The sequence below is a fragment of the Alosa alosa genome, chromosome 1, assembly GCF_017589495.1.
Source record: "Alosa alosa isolate M-15738 ecotype Scorff River chromosome 1, AALO_Geno_1.1, whole genome shotgun sequence".
NCBI classification, from domain to species: domain Eukaryota; kingdom Metazoa; phylum Chordata; class Actinopteri; order Clupeiformes; family Clupeidae; genus Alosa; species Alosa alosa.
Genome location: NC_063189.1, coordinates 48,783,354 through 48,801,810, shown reverse-complemented (window position 1 = coordinate 48,801,810; position 18,457 = coordinate 48,783,354). Strand labels below are relative to the sequence as shown.

At 41.9% G+C, this 18,457-nt stretch overlaps 2 protein-coding genes across 5 annotated transcripts in view; both read left to right on the top strand.

The window, feature by feature from the left end:
- Window positions 1–4,396, top strand: part of dlgap1a (discs, large (Drosophila) homolog-associated protein 1a) — a 118,422-nt gene extending 114,026 nt beyond the window's left edge. For 2 of the 4 annotated variants that reach the window (XM_048240153.1, XM_048240138.1), the window contains exons 10-12: window positions 14–105; window positions 377–547; window positions 1,499–4,396. In XM_048240153.1, the coding sequence (XP_048096110.1) occupies window positions 14–105; window positions 377–547; window positions 1,499–1,714 (479 nt within the window). In that variant the 3' untranslated portion in view covers window positions 1,715–4,396. The other 2 variants (XM_048240147.1, XM_048240161.1) reach the window with 2 other exon arrangements.
- Window positions 4,397–10,889: 6,493 nt separating this feature from the next.
- On the top strand, window positions 10,890–12,206 carry ptf1a (pancreas associated transcription factor 1a). Its single transcript, XM_048258945.1, has 2 exons — window positions 10,890–11,565; window positions 11,682–12,206. Exons 1-2 carry the CDS (start codon window positions 10,968–10,970, stop codon window positions 11,882–11,884), a joined length of 801 nt encoding a protein of 266 aa, XP_048114902.1. The 5' UTR covers window positions 10,890–10,967; the 3' UTR covers window positions 11,885–12,206.
- The last annotated feature ends 6,251 nt before the right edge of the window (window positions 12,207–18,457 follow it).

Here is an 18,457-nt window from a genome sequence, read left to right as displayed (position 1 = left end):
TGTGTGTGTGCAGTCCTGGGGAAGATCCGCAGTGCTGTGGGCAGTGCTCAGCTTCTCATGTCTCAGAAATTCCAGCAGTTCAGAGAGCTCTGTGAGGAGAACCTGGTGAGAAAAGTTTTTTAATCTCTCTCTCTCTCTCTCTCTCTCTCTCTCTCTCTCTCTCTCTCTCTCTCTGGTAACCATGTAATGACTTGTTCAGTCTGATACACAGCATCGACCTTACCCAAAGATGTCCTTTCTTACTTGAAAGACAAAATGCCATAATGAACTTAAAACATTATCCACCTGGCATTGTCTACACTGCATTGGTAAATATGGTGTTTTTTGCATGTCATGACTGCTGATTGAGTTAAAGGATTCCGTTTGTCTGACTTAGCGTCGGTCCACCCAACAGAACCCCAATGCCCATCCCAGGCCCGTGTCCCAGGATCTCGCTGGGTTCTGGGACATGTTGCAGCTGTCCATCGAGAACATCAGCCTCAAGTTCGACGAGCTGCACCAGCTCAAAGCAAACAACTGGAGACCACTGGACCCGCCTGAGCGCAAGGTAAAGCCGGCGGGGTCCATCCTGTCTCCGGGGAGCCAGATGGCTGTGATTTAACACGTGCATCGGTCATTTGTCTGTGTCCAGTACAGCTGCTGTGTGTTCACCCAGCTGAGTGTTAACAGAAGCCCACTTGAGCCTCTTATTCATGTGCATGCAGGACTGCTGCTGTTATAAACCATGATGTTTTAACACGTCTTCCTCACCCAGTGGTCTGGCAGTCGCCTTGCTTTAAGTGTGTGTGTGTCTTTTTTGCCAAACTACTCCTTAAAGTTGTGGTTCATAGCACCATAATTCCACATTTGTTTCTTGGGGCCTTAAACAAGCGTTTTACAGGAACGCCTAGTACAGCATACACACACATGCAAAAGTCAGGTGCGCCATCCACTGGTGGTGTGTGCTGTAGTAATGTCAGTAGAGTCGGCTGTGTACCTGTAAACTCATGGCTGTGATTTTGTTTATGATTTTTGTCATTGGCTCTTGTTTTCTGAACATCGTCTCCATGTCATGTTCTGTTTTGTTCTGTTTGTTTTTTATTGACAGTGAGCTGTGGTTTAGCTGGCGTCATTCCATCTGGCACGCACCGGGGACGGGGGGCAACCGCACCCCTCCCCTTCGCCCTGACCGCTCACCTTTGCCTGGCCGTGTTCTCATACAGCACGCAAAAAAAAACGGCCACTCTCGCACTAGCAGCGGCCTCCCGTCCGTCCGTACGTCCGTCCTTGCGTCCGTCTCATCCCGTTGCGCTGTCTGTCTCTCTGTGCGGATGCTTTTGCGCGCACCGTTGTGTGGCTGTCCATCCGCACCCGTCCTCTCCTCTCTCTCTCTCTCTCTCTCTCTCTCTCTCTCTCTCTTGCTCTCATGTTCACTGCCTCGTTAGCGGTGACAGTGGCAGATGCAGCAGCAGCTAACTGACTGACTGACCATTTGTCCTCCCCCCCTCCCCCTGTTCAGGAGCGCAAGCTGCCTCCCCCAGTGCCAAAGAAACCCCCGAAAGGCCACCCGCCGCTGGCCAGAGACCGCTCTCTGGAGAGCACCGAGAAGCAGCGGCAAGAGGCGCGCAAGCGGCTGATGGCGGCCAAGCGGGCCGCGTCGGTGCGGCAAAACTCGGCAACGGAGAGTGCAGACAGCATTGAGATCTATATCCCGGAGGCCCAGACCCGATTATAAGCCTCTGTGATGACTTCTTACACACACACACACACACACACACACACACACACACTTGCTCTTGCACTTGCTCACCACCCTACCACATTAGAGCCTAGGCCATATTAAAGATTAGCTCCTCAGGCGTACAGTGGACTGTAAGCCACATGCACACTCACAAACTCAATCACTCAAAGACTCTCTTACATCGAATCAAACTATAAATACATACATACCATATAGATTTGTATTCACACTGCCAATGCCAGGCTGGGGATGTAGTTACAACAGACACACACAACACACACACACACACACACACACACACACACACACACATACTCGAAGACATATCCAAATGTTTGAACTGACAGACAAACTTAGACATATTTGTATCTTTTCTTGTAAACGGACAGCCATCTCAGACACTGACATAGAGACATGTGCATAGCACAAACACACTCAGTGGGATGGCATAGGCATGGGCACAACCCCAGGCACAAACACAGACGCACTTAACACTGAGGTGAAAGGGCAGGGTGCTTGTAAAATAATCTCTCATATGTCTCTTTTTTTCTGTAGGGGATAAGAGGAATGCCACACATTTAGTTTTCTGTCTCTTTCCTCCACCCCTCCTTAAACCTCCTCATCCCTCTCTCTCTCTCTCTCTCTCTCTCTCTCTCCAAACCACCAGATTATAGCCCTCTAGCAAACGCTTTCATGTAGGTTCTGTCCAGTAAAAGGAAAAAAAAAATGTTGAAAAAAAACGGACCCTTCTCATCAAAAGGTTCTGCCAGTGCCACTGTTTTATCTCATGATCTGCATCACCAGTCTCCCATAGGCACCGTCCAGTATTTAACCCGTTCACCTGGTCATCGGCCTTCCTGTGAGTCCCCCTCAGCAGGTTACACCCCGTGATTTTTATTCCCTCAAAACAAGGCCAAGGCGTTCCAAGAGTGATTGCTGAAATGGAATGTCGACCTAAGACAAAACATGAGAATGAACATCTGCCACATCAGAGACTCTAATAATAGCCATTCTTTCCGGTTGCGCTGCGCCGGGACTCCTCTGCACACTCGAGGCCATGTTGTTGTGTGTGGTGTGGAACGGTGCAGTGGGCCCGGTTTGAGATGGCTGCCTTTCGCACAATGTTGGATACCAGAAACATTTCACAGACTGATTCACCAGATGCCACTACTGCCCGTCTGAAGCGATTCGTCCACCTTTCTTTTTTATGTTTGATTGTACCACAATTGGAAAACAACAATGGTGAACTCAGAACAGGGTATAAAATGCTTAAGCAATATTTGTTTGGAGTGCAAACGGACAAACCGTGGCCATGTGCACACTGTAACCTTGTGGTATGGAGATCTTTTTTTGGCAAAGGTTGGCTCACAGATGATGAAAAGGATGAAAAGGATGAAAAGGATGCCTTCACTACTCTGTAGCTAAGATCTGTTTCTGTAGAATGCTGATGCTTGCTATTGTGAACGGGAGTCGTTGCTCTTACCCCAGAGAGAATGTATTTTCTCTCTTAGAACCTCTCATGTCATTTGTGGCATATCCCTAGAACACACACTATTCGTTCATGTATATTTCAATAAGCGACTTCCTGGTCTATTTCTAGAGTGGGGATCTTATGTGAATTTGTATGTTAACTCTCGGAGGGGCTTTGGCACTCTAAAACACACACACACACACACACAAAACACTAAAAGTAAGTGACAGGACTTCTAAATGCAATGTCTCACCTGATTTTGTTTTTCTACATGATCTATTTCCAGTAGCAAGTTCAGTGGCTTACTGATTATTCTCTCAAAACTTTCTCTTGAACTCGGCTGTCTTTCTGGCGTTCGTGGGAAAGGCGTGTTCGTGTAAGCAGGTGTGGTGAGTCCCAGGTGTGGGGGGCACGCGTGCATCTGAGAGGACCCATTGAGTCGCCCTGTCTAACCCTGCAGCCTGGTGGACACAGAGCAGTTCAACTCTCAGGAAGAGGTGGGGATGTGGCTGGTACAGCAAAAATCAGGGTCTCCTGCTGGTGGTGTTCTCCCTCTGTGTGTGTGTGTGTGTGTGTGTGTGTGTGTGTGTGTGTGTGTGTGTGTGTGTGTGTGTGTGTGTGTGTGTGTGTTTTGAGAGAATGTGAGCTGGCAATATGTCTATGATGTGTGGGTAGGTGGGGGGGCTGAAAATTGAGTATACTGTATGAATGTCTGTGTGTGTGTGTGTGTGTGTGTGAGCGTGCAGGTCTTAAAAAGTGCTTCCTAATTACTTAGGTTCATACAATGTTTAACCTTTCTCATTCTATCGGGATGAAGTCAAGTAGCCTCATGAGCATATACAGTCTGTACAGAACAATCTCAGCCCCCTCATCTTTCTTTGGGAGTCCTTGGTGTTTGTACAAAAAAATGAAAAATGAAGAGGATGTTCCTATAAGCATGCAGACACACAGTAACATAGACTTAGATTGGATCTCTACTATCATTTATTGTTTTTATTCACTTGTTTATTTAGTCATTTATTTATCTATCTATTTATTTATTAAATGTATTTATTTAATGACAATTTATTTTTTACTGTTTGAAATATGTTTAGTGATCTGTCATGCTGCCCTCATTTTGTGAATATGTTTTAATGTATGTATAGATATTATACATTATGTGCATATTTATGATGGACACCAAATAAAATCATTAAGGAACTCTCCCCATTCTTGTTGTCATTTTAAAGGTATGCAACCAACATATTTTTAATTGAATCTGTTACAGTGGAACTTGGTAATAGATAGATAGATAGATAGATAGATAGATAGATAGATAGATAGATAGATAGATAGATAAGAGAGATAGATACTTTATTGATCCTCAAGGGGAAATTCAAGAGATGTGTGATGACAAACTTAATTTGCACACTTTCTGGACTTCCTTGCCTTGAATTATGGACTTTAAGAGTGGGGAAATTGGCATCTAATTCATGCATATACCCATATACCAGGCCTTTACTGTAAATAAATATATATTTGGCATGGTGATCACTATTTTGCATTGAGGGGATGGTTTTGCTCCCTGTTGCCCTCCTGTGGCCAAAATTCAGTTGACAAAAGAATCCTTTAAAATCAGAATGTAGGTGTAGCAGTTTCAAAGTTGTAGAGGCTGGTAACTCTGGATCCTTATACCTTGGTTACTCTCAAGTCAACTTGAACCAGTTCTACATCTTTTATATTTTCCCGACTGAACTGGTCAAATAACATGCAAATAACAAGCTTGACCACTAGAGGGGGGTGTTGTGGCCATTTCAATTCAAACACGCTCAACAGTACCCATTTAGCCTACATTATTATTATTATTGCATTATTATTATTCTTTATATACAATGTCCTATGTGTGCATACATATGAGGCTTTAAATTGAGGTAGCACACGAGTATGTTTCACTAGTGAGGACCATCTAATTTGGAGTAGCGATATAATCTCTCTGGAGGTGTCTGGAGTCAAAGCCACCACATGGTGTCGCCACATGAAATGCGCAGGCAACTGGGCCAGAGTGAGAGAGTGAGTGAAGTAACGTCTCAAGAGAGTCGAGACTAATGCCATGACAAATTGTGTTGGCACTGTTGATATTGTAAATGTATGTGTAATGTGATTCTCTGTCAGCCGGTCACAGAATTACCTGTTTTGGAATGTTAATAGTTATTATTTTGGCAGGATAACATTTGGGAAAACCTATACATAGTTAATATTTTATGTGTTTGTTTGTTTCATCCGGATAGCTATCGCCTCTGAAGAAAATATCAAGTATTTTAGAATGTGTTTTACTGATTAAGAAAATAGAGAATTATCTAAGACTGATATTTGCTGTGCTAGACTTTTTCTCAATTTTCATTGTCAACTATGCACATATGCATTACAGTTTTTTTCTGATTGCTTAAGCACATTTTTTGTAACTATGGCTTTTTTTGCAAAACTCTACACACAAATAGGAAAACCTTTCACCCAATCAGCAAAACATTGTAGTTCTCTTGCAAAAGCTAACACACCTTGCTTAACTCTTCACACCTTCGTAAAAACAGATGTTTTCGTATCAAACAGTAAACACAAGCCATCACAATAATAAGCACACAATGTGCCAACTACACACTGATGGTCTGAATAAAAAACACATCTGGCTTTTGCTTTCTCTGTGCACAAGGTAGACTATGTCAGTTTGAGGTCATACTTTTGTCATAGTTCTGTAAACATACAGGGATCCAAACTTCAAGTATTGGTGTTTATTTACACACATCAAAACAAACACAAGTGTGTTTTTCCAAGTCAAAACACAAAATAGCAATTTCACTGACAAATCAATTCACTGACAAAACAAATCAGCCTACATCGGGTCGTCTCTCTCAAAATTCCGTCTACATCACATGCAATGTCCTAGTCCAAGGCACCGGGAAAAACATATTCTGGAATTATGTATCCAGGCCTGACATGACAATATCCCCACATGTAGACTGTTTTTGTTACAAAATTGCAAACTGAGTGCAAAGCAGTGTTTGTGCTTTTAGTTTTGCGAACTCAGTGAGTGGTTTTGCTATAAGTATTAATAGTTTTAGAAATTGTGCTATAAGAATCACAGTTGTGTTTAAGCATTCAGAAAAAAACTGTAAAAATGCCATATGGCTATGCAAAGATATATTATGACAGTAACATTTAAACGCTTGGGTCACTCCTGTAGACCCGTTTCCTGAAGGAAAAAAACATCGATAATCCGATTTCATAGGCTACCATATTTTACTCAAGTGTTAATCTTGAAGTTTCACTTAAAGAGAGGACCAACAGTTGGACAGTGTACTGAGTGGTTCCGCGTCCAAGACAGTGTCCGTATTGAAACATAAGGTTTATGCAGTCCCATGGCAGAATATGTCCTTGATGACTTATTTTCGGGGCTATAGGCTTAGCGAGTCTCTGCAGAGCCAGACAGTGTCCACTTGGTAGCCTATCCTGCGTTGTTTTGGGACGCCAGTGAGGAAATCCCTAATCTCTCTCTGTGAAACTGCCTGAGGGCAACCACAGACTCAGATTAACCCTCGAATCAATTAGTTCGGAGAATAATGAATCAATAATCTTCTTAATCTTTAGTGAGGATAAACCAATTATAATTTCCACACCTTTTGGATATGTTTGACCATTGAAAGGATTTTGATCTGTGATGTCTCTTTCACAGTCCAGTTCAAGTCCAGGTGTCAGGTAGCCTATATGGGCTGGTAGGATATTTTTAGGAAATTACTGTGTTCTATTTTTCATTCATGTATTGCCTGACATTGAAGAAAACTGGACGATGGTAGACTTCAATCATATAAGATAAATGACCTTACCTGGAACTCTATGTCCTGAACTACTAGGTGATACATATTACGTTCATATTGTAAGGCCTCTTTGCAGAATCTACTGAATAGTCTGCCCATTTCACAGAAATATTGTGTATGTGAGGGCTGGCTCATTCGCACACCTCGCGGTGTAGAGGGTTGGCTACCGCAGCACTGGAAAATTGGGACACAATATCCGAGGCACACAAGTTTAGATGTGACAATTTAAAGAATGGGTCGTTTATTCACCTCTTTGAATAACGTGAATCTCTGCACACCCCATGACCACGGTTCTAATTTGTCTGGCAATCTGGAGAGCGAGCGCGCTGTGCGCAGCTTCTATGGCTATGGCGCATGTGGCGGGATTCCCAGGGACTCCCAGTGTTAGACAGCTTGCGCATCAAGCCAGCCTTCTACAAACTCTGACCTTTCCGATCTCCGATGAAAACAGCCCTCGACTGCTCTCTCTACCAGCCAGCCTTTTTAGGTACCAGGTCAATCAATGAAAAGCACAGACTGCGATCACAAGAAAAGAAACATTGCGAGCAGAGGAGCAACGTGTTGTTGAGTATCAGGGTGACTTAAAGTTCTTTCGTTGAATACAGATTCAACAAGTTCATCTCTTTGCCTCACTAATGTTATGTTGCCAAAGACAATACACGTTGCCAAATTATGACGACAACAGAGCTATGATAATGCACACAATTGTTTGGCGTCGTCAGATCAATGTTTTCTAAAAGATTAGCACTTAGGAGAAGTCTATTTATGAGTAGTTAATTTACTGTCAGGAAATGACTCGTAAATATTTCCTTTTATCTCCCCTTTCTCTAATCCTCTTTAACACAGATTACATGGATTAAGGGTGGCTCTAGGGGATTAAGTCGACCTGTCGCAATGGGTAGTCGACGCTTTAAACAAGCAATACATAATCAACTATATATTTGCTTCATATTTGCTTCAACAATTGTTTCATTCTTATAATAATTTCAACCACAATCAAAGATATCCCAGATACTCTCTGGTTCATGAATTCTAATGCACCATGACTTGAGCAATACGACGTCTCATTTATAACTTCTCATTGTACCGTCTGTTCAACAAATGCAAGTGCTGTTATTCCCATGAGTGTGTTCGCTCTGCAGAAGTCTCCACCACTGAGATGGTTGACATTAGAAAATTGATTGCACAGAGGTGACGGTCACGGTCCCCTCCACCCTTTTAGTCGCAGGAAAGAGGTGCTCTGTTGGGCAGCAGGTTCCTGCTCAGGTGCGACCAGCCTGGGTCGGCAGCCATCCTACAGGTGTGTTGACTTTAAACAGGGCAGGAATTTCTTAAGTGAAAACATACACAATTTATTTAGATAACAAAGGTCAAGACAAAGGAAAGCAAACTCAATATAAAGCGACTGGCGTTTTAATGGAGTAAACAATGTTCTGTTTCATTTGGAATCGCTTTTCCAAAATAACACATTTTTACATAGACACTCAAATAAAAAAGTTCATATAATAAATGAAGCCACACATTTGATCCAAACAGCAGCCGCAGCGTAACACTCTCCATTTATTATTAGCAATGGGTTGTCACTGACTAGCAAAGAGCGCAAGTGGTCCGTTTCCCACGGATTGTCCTTCAGAGTGCAGCTTGCGGCGTGGTGCGACATACACTTTTTCTTTCTTTTTTTCATTCAGGAGAACAAAAAGACCCCCTCCAACTGGCTTTGTGTACGCGTGGATAAGGGTTGTTTATAGACTTCGACCAGTTAGCATCTCAGGTACCAGCATAATTTGTTGTGAGGTGGCTGACAAACGTCCTCTTTGGCCACCACTGTGAGGCCACGCTGCTTTTATGCGCGTACCAGCCCCTGTCATAATAAAACCATACGCATGGCAGTGAGCGCGCTGTCGCCTCAACTGGTCCATTTATATGTGTTTGTTTTTTAAGGACAACTCCAATGGACTCTTGGGCAATGCATTACGTGGAAATATAATAACAACAATAATAGCCCTGGTGTCAGTAATTTTCAGATTGCGTTTATAGACAAGTCGAAATGCTTTCGACGATCACGCAAACCTGTTGAAACGTTGGATATTATTTATGGATTGGTAGCCTATTGTTAAATTTAAATAGTTTTTAAAATATTAGCGGTGATTGCATCGATAACTAGGCTATAAGATACGTATGCGTTTGCGTTATGCGTTTACACAATTTAAATATGAAATCAAATGGCTAGTACAATGGATGGCCTTTATAGGTAACAAATAATTAGGAATCCTTAATTGCTTTAGGAATGAGTTTAAAGGGAATCGAGGTTTTCTTTTTTGAGGCTATTGTTGATATATCCATCGTACCAGGCAAATGTTTGTGTGCCGTGAAAAGCGCTTTTGAACCCCAAGAATATTGTGCAGTTTTGCATGTACCAAAGGGATACCAGGAATAGCCTACTGTATCACCATAAAATCCCCAGATAACTGCTGATCAAAGTCCATTATCCACTGCCTGCAATCATAACTATTCGTCGTTTTGTGTGTTATTACTGTTAAGGCCTATTACATAGTAAACTTCAATTCAAACGGGCTTAAATGTAAATGAAAGGTGGACTGAATTGCATACTTTCATTATGTTAAAAAGTGGACACACGCAACTGATTTCCCCCATCTTTTATCTGCACCGACTGCTTTCACATGTGAGCTTTTCGGCTAGATAAGGACACTTAATATCATAAATTAGGGACTTGCAAAGTGATGTTTCACTGAATACTGTTTTGTCCCCATAAGTGTTCCCTTATGTTCTCCTGATTGTTTTGTAAACCGGCGAGTGCACACAGTCGATAACGTGGCGGACCCGTTCGTAATGATTGATGTACATCCTATTCCCCGGCCAGTTTTCTTTAAATGACAGCGCCTTTCACTGGCGTTACTTGTATACAAATGTTTGCGCTTTATTAGTGGTCCTCAAGGAGAACCCAGGGGTGGGTTCAATGGGCTGGAAGGCTTGATAATTAAGTGCTCACTGGTTTTAACCTCCTGCACGCAGGCCGTAGAGTGGGTGTATACCTGCTTCAGACGTGTCTCCGAGGTGACAGGTCAACAATGGTTATTTTTTCTGCCCACTAATAGCACAGAATAACTTGGCTCATTGGGTTTTGTTGCCACTCTTTGCCAAAAGAACACAAAAACGAAGGCAGCACGTGCAGGCCATCATCGCCTTTCCCCAACCCATGGTACGACCTTTCAGCATCTTTCAACAACCACAGTCAATATAATCTAAACAAAAAAGCGTAGTGCCCGAGCTCAGACTTATGTGTGAACAGTAATTCTGAGTTTGGTGCAAAAAATATTACATTTCCAGTCGGTATGTCTTTAAATGGGAAATAACAAATAGCCTACCTATAATGATACTAAGGGGAAATAAAAAAAAAACTAATAATGCTACTAAAAATACTGATTATTTGAAAGCGGACTCTTATTTAATAACATTTACCTATATTATGTATGAGGATGCAACTGCACGTTTAAGTTTAGGTAGGCTATTTTAGTTTAATGATCAGTCTGTGCATTTAATTTTTATCTGTCCATTGACCTAAATAATAAAAGCTTTATAAATTGTAAACTAATCAAATATTTTATTAGTTATTTATTTGTTATTTACAATGGGGATTTTGCCATACACCAGAATCACGTTAGGAGGGGTCAAGGGGAGTGGTTAGAAAGGCTTATGTTTTAGGTGCGCTGTCTCCGCTGTGGATAGAGAGAATGCCGCGCACTGATTGGTTGGCGCTCTTGGTTGATGGCACGCGACAGTGGATGTAGTTATAAGTGTCCTCGCGTGCCGGTCCTCAGCTGAAGTAACTCTTGAACATCCAGGGAAGAGTACTAGACGTGGGCAACAGTTGTTACTGGGCAACGAGCAAACAACTTTTTGAAAAAACATGGACACAATGTTGGATCCGTTCTCGGGGCTGGACTCCTTCTCCTCCCCTTATTTTGACGACGATGACTTTTTCACAGACCATTCCTCTAGAGACCATTTGGACACGGACGAGTTTCTAGATGACGACGTCAACTTCTTAACCAGTCAAATCCAAGAGTATTACAAAGATAGCCGGATTACGCACGATGGGGAATACTGCGACGCTGGCAACTTTTCGTTCTCGTCTTCATCATCCACGTTCTCTTACGGCTGTGCAGACAGCACCTCGGAGCTGTCCCCTCACGGAGACGATGGGCTGCTGCTAAAGAGGCGGAGACGCATGAGATCCGAAGTAGAGATGCAACAGTTGCGCCAAGCTGCCAATGTCCGAGAGCGCCGCAGGATGCAGTCCATTAATGACGCGTTCGAAGGTCTACGATCTCACATCCCAACTCTGCCATATGAGAAGAGGCTTTCCAAAGTTGATACTTTACGCCTGGCCATAGGCTACATTAACTTCCTTGCAGAGCTTGTGCAGTCCGACATGCCAATTCGGAACCCCCACGCTGATGCTCTGAACCAACCCAAAAAGGTTATAATTTGCCACAGGGGAACAAGTGAGTAGTGTTACTATATTATTATTGTTGTTGTTGTGTTGTTGTTGTTGTTGTTCTTGCTGTTGTCAACGTGTCCTGTCTCAATAACTAACATAAAAACTTTTCTTGTGCCTTAGGATCTCCTTCTCCAAGTGACCCTGATTACGGTCTGCCTCCTCTCGCCGGTCATTCTCTGTCCTGGACAGATGAGAAACAGCTGAAGGATCAAAATATTATTAGGACAGCAAAGGTCTGGACCCCGGAGGATCCAAGGAAGTTGCACTTAAAGTCATCTCTCAATAATATTGAGAATGAGCCTCCATTTGACTTAATATCCTAAGGCACTGTAATAATTTTATTGTATACACATATGTGTATTGAACTGTATGGATGTATCCATGTATTTTTCTCACGTTTCTTTGTATAAGTGTATATATTTATATTTCTTGTAACCCTTTTTTGTTTATTTGAAAAGGTCACCGGCAATCATCATTAATAGTATGGTTATTTAATTGTTTTCAATGATTCAGTAATATATTGTTGTTTCTTAATTTAACGTTAATTGTATGTAAAGATTAAATATAAAGCATATATTTTTATAATGAATGAAAACTTGAAAGGTCCCTATTTATGATATTCTGAATAAAAGCTCTTATACTGTATGACTTTGGTGTTTTGCAAATCAATTCCATGAAACGTGATTATCCATAATACAAAATAACTTACCAGAAAATTACCAGAAAAGCGCCAAATTATAGAATCAGTTCAATTAATCTAACACAAAATAACACAGACGAGTCTGCAATGCTTAACGAACAGACCGCATCTTGACACCTCAACAACGGTTGGTGTTAATGGAAATTTAGTCGTATGGCTGAGCCTGTCATCAAGGAGGCGTGTTAGATAATTAGAATGGATAGATGTGTTGGGCATCAAATAAGATATGCATACAAAGTGGTGAGACAATTTATTACGTGTGTTTACAACACATTCGGACACTTAACATGTAAGCGCAACATTGACATGATGCATGGCAAAAATGTACTGTGATCGCGTAAAGGTGTAAAATCAGACAACCAGGCTTTCTGAATGTAGGACTATTAAGAGGCATGGCTATTCAACAGCCCATGTGCTGCAAGGGGCTGTTGCCCATGCACAGTGCAGGTGCTTCCAGACGATTTTTTCCCGTGGTATCGGGCTGCTGCCCCATATAGCTGGCCGTCTGTCTTGTCTACGTCAGCTATCAGAGTTATTAAGAGGTAGGCAAACAGACGTCCATGCCCACACATCCAACCCAAACCTGTGAAGCGTGCCTAGAGAACATCATCTAACCGGCTGCTCGGAAAAATCAAAGGACGCAAGGTAGTCCCTACAATTTTGCACTAAACTTTGCAGCTCGATACAATTAGCTTGTCTAGCCTGCATATTATTATTGGTAGTCGACGTAGAAATAGTAGCCAAGTAGTGATAGAAGTACTACTAGTAGTATTGTTGTTGTTTTTGATGATATGCCACGGAATCAATTACCAACAGCTTGTGAAAACAAAGTTTGTCATCATTTCGAACTGAGCGTTATTGCTGACATTCAGCATGTATGCTAGACTTATTATGTACAGACATCTCATTAATGGAACCAAAATCTGAGTGCTTGACGTGGGAGGCAAAAAAACCATGTAATCTCATTACGGTCATTATAAAGTCTAATGCTAGCAAGTCAGACTTAATCTGAATAAATGACCCCCGAATCCAGCGACTTCGTCTTTGGTCAGTGTAACATTTCAATTTGGTTTGGTAAAGTGCCTGGAAACAATATAGGAAAGCTTACAGCATTGTTTCCTGGCACTTTTTACTATTGTACTCACCCACAAAACTATGCAAAAGCATCCTTTTGCAAGTACCGGTGAAGCGGAAGGGATACGCTTACCCAGTGAAACACCACTGTCTATCTTGTCACTCCATTGCTTGGTCTTGGCAAGTCCTTAAAGAACCATTTACTGCCTGTCACGTTTTATACTGCGCCCAAGACAACTGAAAGTTTAATGCCACTGGCATAACATAAAGAGTTCTCATATATAGGCTAACCAAGAATAATGTGCATTCTTAGGCTAATACGGTGTGGAGTTTCTGGACAACACAAACGTTGCACTAATGCCTCATGGTGCTAATTATGCTTGAATAAACTGGCATTCCGCGCTTTTTCAAAACATTTAGCTCCATTAACAGAGAGTAAATAAGCAAGCCGACATAATTTCGACGTTTGGTCGTTCTGTAAAACTGATTTTCGGACAAACTAATCGAGCAGATTCCAGATACCTTTTGCACATTCCTGAAAGTGAAAACCGACCATTCTGTATCTTACTAAATGTAATCCTCATTAAGCCCATGTTAATTATTGGGAACGACGCCTAACAAGATTCTCATAAGCTGTAAATCTGATGGATTATCGCGCTCAAAATATAAATGGCAACTGCAAATCCATGAGCCCATCGCGTTTTGATTAATGTGTCCGCACTCTGGCATCGGGGTACCAGCTGCCAGCATTGAGCAAACACCAGTTGAGCCTACGCAAAATAACTCTCCTGGGTAAATCCTCTTTCGCCAAGCCCCTTGGTGCCCATTGGCAATGACATTACGTAAGGCTCCATTCGCTGTTTCTACATATTTGTCATCATCAAAAATAAATTATTCCCACAACGGGATGTGAGTCTGGGTCGACCAACAGGTGTTTGAATTTGGCTTGCAGACGCTGGCTCAGGAGGGAAGGGAGTACTTGGTTGCCAGAATAGAGGCTGCTCAGGCGCCCCTCATTTAACACGGTGTGGATGTCCTGAACAATTGCAATGATATCTTTATTGCAAGGCCTATGTTCTAGGCAGTAGCATATCCATTCCCGCGGAGGTTCTCCACGATGCACCTGGTATTTCAAACTTGGTCTTTTTGTGCGCCCGAGTCCTGGACAGCAGCTGCTTAAAACAAGCAAAGAGAGAGGCCCTTGCTTTAGCGTCTCCAAGATGTGTTGGCATGGTTTTCTTGTCTTTAATGCGCCATTAACCATTGTCGTTGCACAATATGGGAACTGTAAAGCATGATGTATGTTATAATAAAACGCATTTGCCACGATAGACCCAGGCAGAAAGCTCTAATGTGAGCCAGCAAACTGTTAAGGCATTGTTTTGTCCTCTACAGCAAGCAGACAATTAAACTCGTGACCACTGGCGAGCCTTCATCAGCCAATTAAATTTATGTCTGCTAATTTTTCAAGCTGAAAAAAGAGACTCGATGTGGGCTCCCAAGGACGCTGATTTTGTGCCATCACCTGGCGTTCAGTTCCATTTACACAGAAGAGAACACCCTGAGCCTCTCCTAGAGTTACTCTGCTAACACCATGTCCTCACCAACCTATACGATTGCCTCCACCTCATACCAGCTAATACATTTACGAGAATTTAATTGTTTCGTGGCTCCAATTTTATTTATAAGATTAGGCAGATGTTACGATTGACAACTAAAAGCTCTGAATCTACTTTTAGGTGAAAGGATACCAGTGAATTCCATGTGCAGCACAAAGCGCTTTGGGTATCTTCAGATAAAACATGTACCACGATAAACAGACTTCAACCTGCTCTATTGTCAGCTATTGTGTCGTTTTGAATAATTAAGGTTAATAAGAAAAGGTTTATACTTTCAATGCCAGCGCCACAGGTGCGGGGTGACATGATGAATGATGTGCCTGATTTTTGCCAAGCTCGAGAGCCCTTCTCTTGTACCTTAAAGCTGATAGAAAATATTGTCATTTCTTTAATTCACAGCATTACTTTCATTCAGGACAAAGCCGGGATGAAAAGCGTATGCTGCAATGAAGCACACTACGTGGTGGCTACTATGCCTTCCAAAAGAAAGAGATTCAATGCCCGGAGCGCGCTTTGGTTTGTGCGCAAGTACTCCATCTAAATAAAATAAAGGGGACCTTTCCAACTTTTAAAAGACCACATTTTACCTTTATTGAAGCTCCTACGGCTGTATCCATTAAGCATATGGTGCTTAGGCACCAGGCTTTTGTATTGAGGACGCTCTCGAGACTGCAACCGGTGTCTATTCCGAATTATTTAACTTCTTAGGGACCCAGACCGATCCTAAATAACAAGTGCACAAAGGCGCACGCGTGTACAAGATTTGCCTTTAAAAGTAACACCTTTCAGAAGAGCATAACAAGTGGCAATGACTGTCGTAGACTGGACGCACTGCCGTGATTCAAAAGACAGACAGTGCCACCTTAAATATTGCTTTTCTTTGGGTCTTATTGTCTAAAGTCTAAACACAGATCTCTTTTGCGCACGGAGATATCCTGGCAACGGTAATGGGCAGTGCGTACAGAGAGCTTTTGCGCCGAGTAGCCATGTGTGCATATACCCGTATGGCAATTAATTTGAAATGAAAAAAAAAAATGTTCGAAAAAGGTTTTATTCTTGATCTTTCGAATGAAAATACTTGATTTACTCGTTTCACGTTCAAAAATGACATTATTAAATTATTATTATGAATACGAATTGTACTATTATCATAATTATTATTCTTGTTACTATGGTTATTGTTGTTGTTGCTGTCCTTCTTCTTCTTCTTCTTCTTCTTGATATTAGACTAATAACTTGTTAGTCAACTTTGTGGCTCCTATTACAATAATAATTCTGTGCAGGGATACTGGCTTATGGAACAAGTGGAACAAGGTACGCGCTCTTGTTTCCAATGTCTCTGTATGGTACCATTTAGGTTAGATAAAGAAGCACATCTAAAAATTATCTGCAAGGGAAATCAGATGTTTAACACCATGTAAATTACGCAATCGCGCAGCATACATGTTTGTTTTCTTTCATCCGTAAAATATCTTCGTACAAAATTCAATATATTCCCCACGATAATGGTAATCCATATAGACAAGAAAAAAAAAACAGAAAAAGAAACACTTTACAAATTAGTTATTGTGTATAAACCTACAGTAAAGTCTGCAATAAACAATTCCTACAATATGGAATTCTTCAAAAGTTGAAATGCGCTGAGTGATCTTGCTATGAGGGTGGGTCTGCCTATGAGCAGAATATGACAGAGCCAGCTGGCCCAGTCCAATCATGAAATCCCCCCCTCGGTGGACCATACACATCGGCAGTGACCTTTCTGCAGGGGAATCTGGGAAGTGCCTTTGACTGAATTAGCCATAAAGACGGCTCGCTATTATCTTTGTTCTCTGGAGAATGGGCTGAATATCGCGCTTAATATGAGCGGTATTGTGTCCAGCTTTTGCGTGCCCTATATGAAATATGACTATCCATTGATGCATGCTCGCTTAGGCTTGGGAGGCAGAAACCCCATTGGGCTGCATAGCCTATTCGCTTAAAAGCGCCTTCTACTCGATTGTAATACCGGCACAGAAGGCGTTAGTCCTTCTAAGTTTACGGCTAAAGGAATGCACCTAGCTTAGGCGGACACAAACTTTGACAATCCGTAGAAAGGATTTTAAACCTCATATTCGCTTAACATTCAGTATTTTACTCCCCCTATCCTAAGGATAAAAATGACCCGCCTTCACTAAACCCTTAACATAAAAAAACCTTAATTTAATTTTAAACCACAGATTTTGCACGAAGAAAATATTTGTCCAAACTTTTTGATATCTGGGGTCACTCTTGATTCGTCAACGATGTGACATTTTTAACTCTCAAGAAAATTCGACAATTCTGATCATGCTTCAGAATGCTCCATTTTGTTGAATTAAAACAGATCCCTACGTTTTTTCCGAGCACCGAACTGAGAGTGATTGGTGGGGATGTGCTATGGTGTGTTGTAGGCCAGCTAAAATTGGTTACACAACTCTTATTTTACACCAAACAAAAGCCATTTTTTCCCTCTGTTGATAAACGCACTTCTCATTTAAAATAAGACAGAAAGTGCATTGCGCATGAATTATAAGGCTCTCTCGGTGGTTGATGATTGATCTATTTTTATTCAATCTACTTTTTTACCTCGTGCAAAGGAACAAAAAGTTAAACAAAAATGTGATAAATTAGAAATATGCTAATTTCATTCAGTTGAGTTGTAAGTGTGTCTCGCTGGAAGTGAATGAGGCCTTGCAGTCAGTCTGTGCGCACTCGGGGAGCCGGGACCCTGGGGTGCGGATCAAAGCTCCCCATTCTCTTTTATCCCCGGTATTCTCCCCCAAACCATTTCGATACAATATGTTTCCGTGATGGACGTCATGTGCTAAGGACAGAACTCGTTGCAACCTAGCAAAATGTGTCTAGCGCCCTTTGTTCCGTTTGCCGGAGTTTCAGAGGCCTTTTTTCGAGGTTGCCAGGTTCCTAAAGTGTAAAAGCATGCATCATTTTTCACCAGGTCCTGTTTTAATATTCACAAAAGGGAATCTATGAAACAGACCGTTCACTTGTTTGCTGGCATGAACTTCACTGCTGTCCAACTGATCTCTTTTCCTATTATAATCATTTCACAGCAGGGATGTATTTGCAAGACAAATGCAGTCAAAAGTTGAGCCCCACAAACTGGGCCTTTTCAATTAAATGGGATAAATTCAATGCAGGGGATTAATACATGCATACAGAATGACAGAAATAGGCCTACCAAGCCATTTTCATACTTTCCAAACAAAATTGCGAACTTGTCCATTTACTGTTAGTAGGCTTTAAAATGCCTATGGATTTTCTCTAGAACACAAATTATTTATTTTGTTAAACAACTTGAATCACTAGTCCCACAGAATGTATTCAGTGTTGTGTGTGTACCCTTGACAACATAACTACTCACTAATGCACTCAGTGAGAGTGAGCTCATTGGTGCACCCTTTTGCACAATAACAGCCGGGGCAAGTGCAAAAGCTTTGGTGGAGCAGCTCTATCCAGTCTTGACC

Bases quoted from the DNA above. Each gene is read 5' to 3' on its own strand.
- ptf1a (XM_048258945.1), top strand. From the start codon at position 10,968: ATGGACACAATGTTGGATCCGTTCTCGGGGCTGGACTCCTTCTCCTCC. The intron at 11,566-11,681 runs GTGAGTAGTGTT...CTTGTGCCTTAG, and splicing joins AATTTGCCACAGGGGAACAA to GATCTCCTTCTCCAAGTGAC.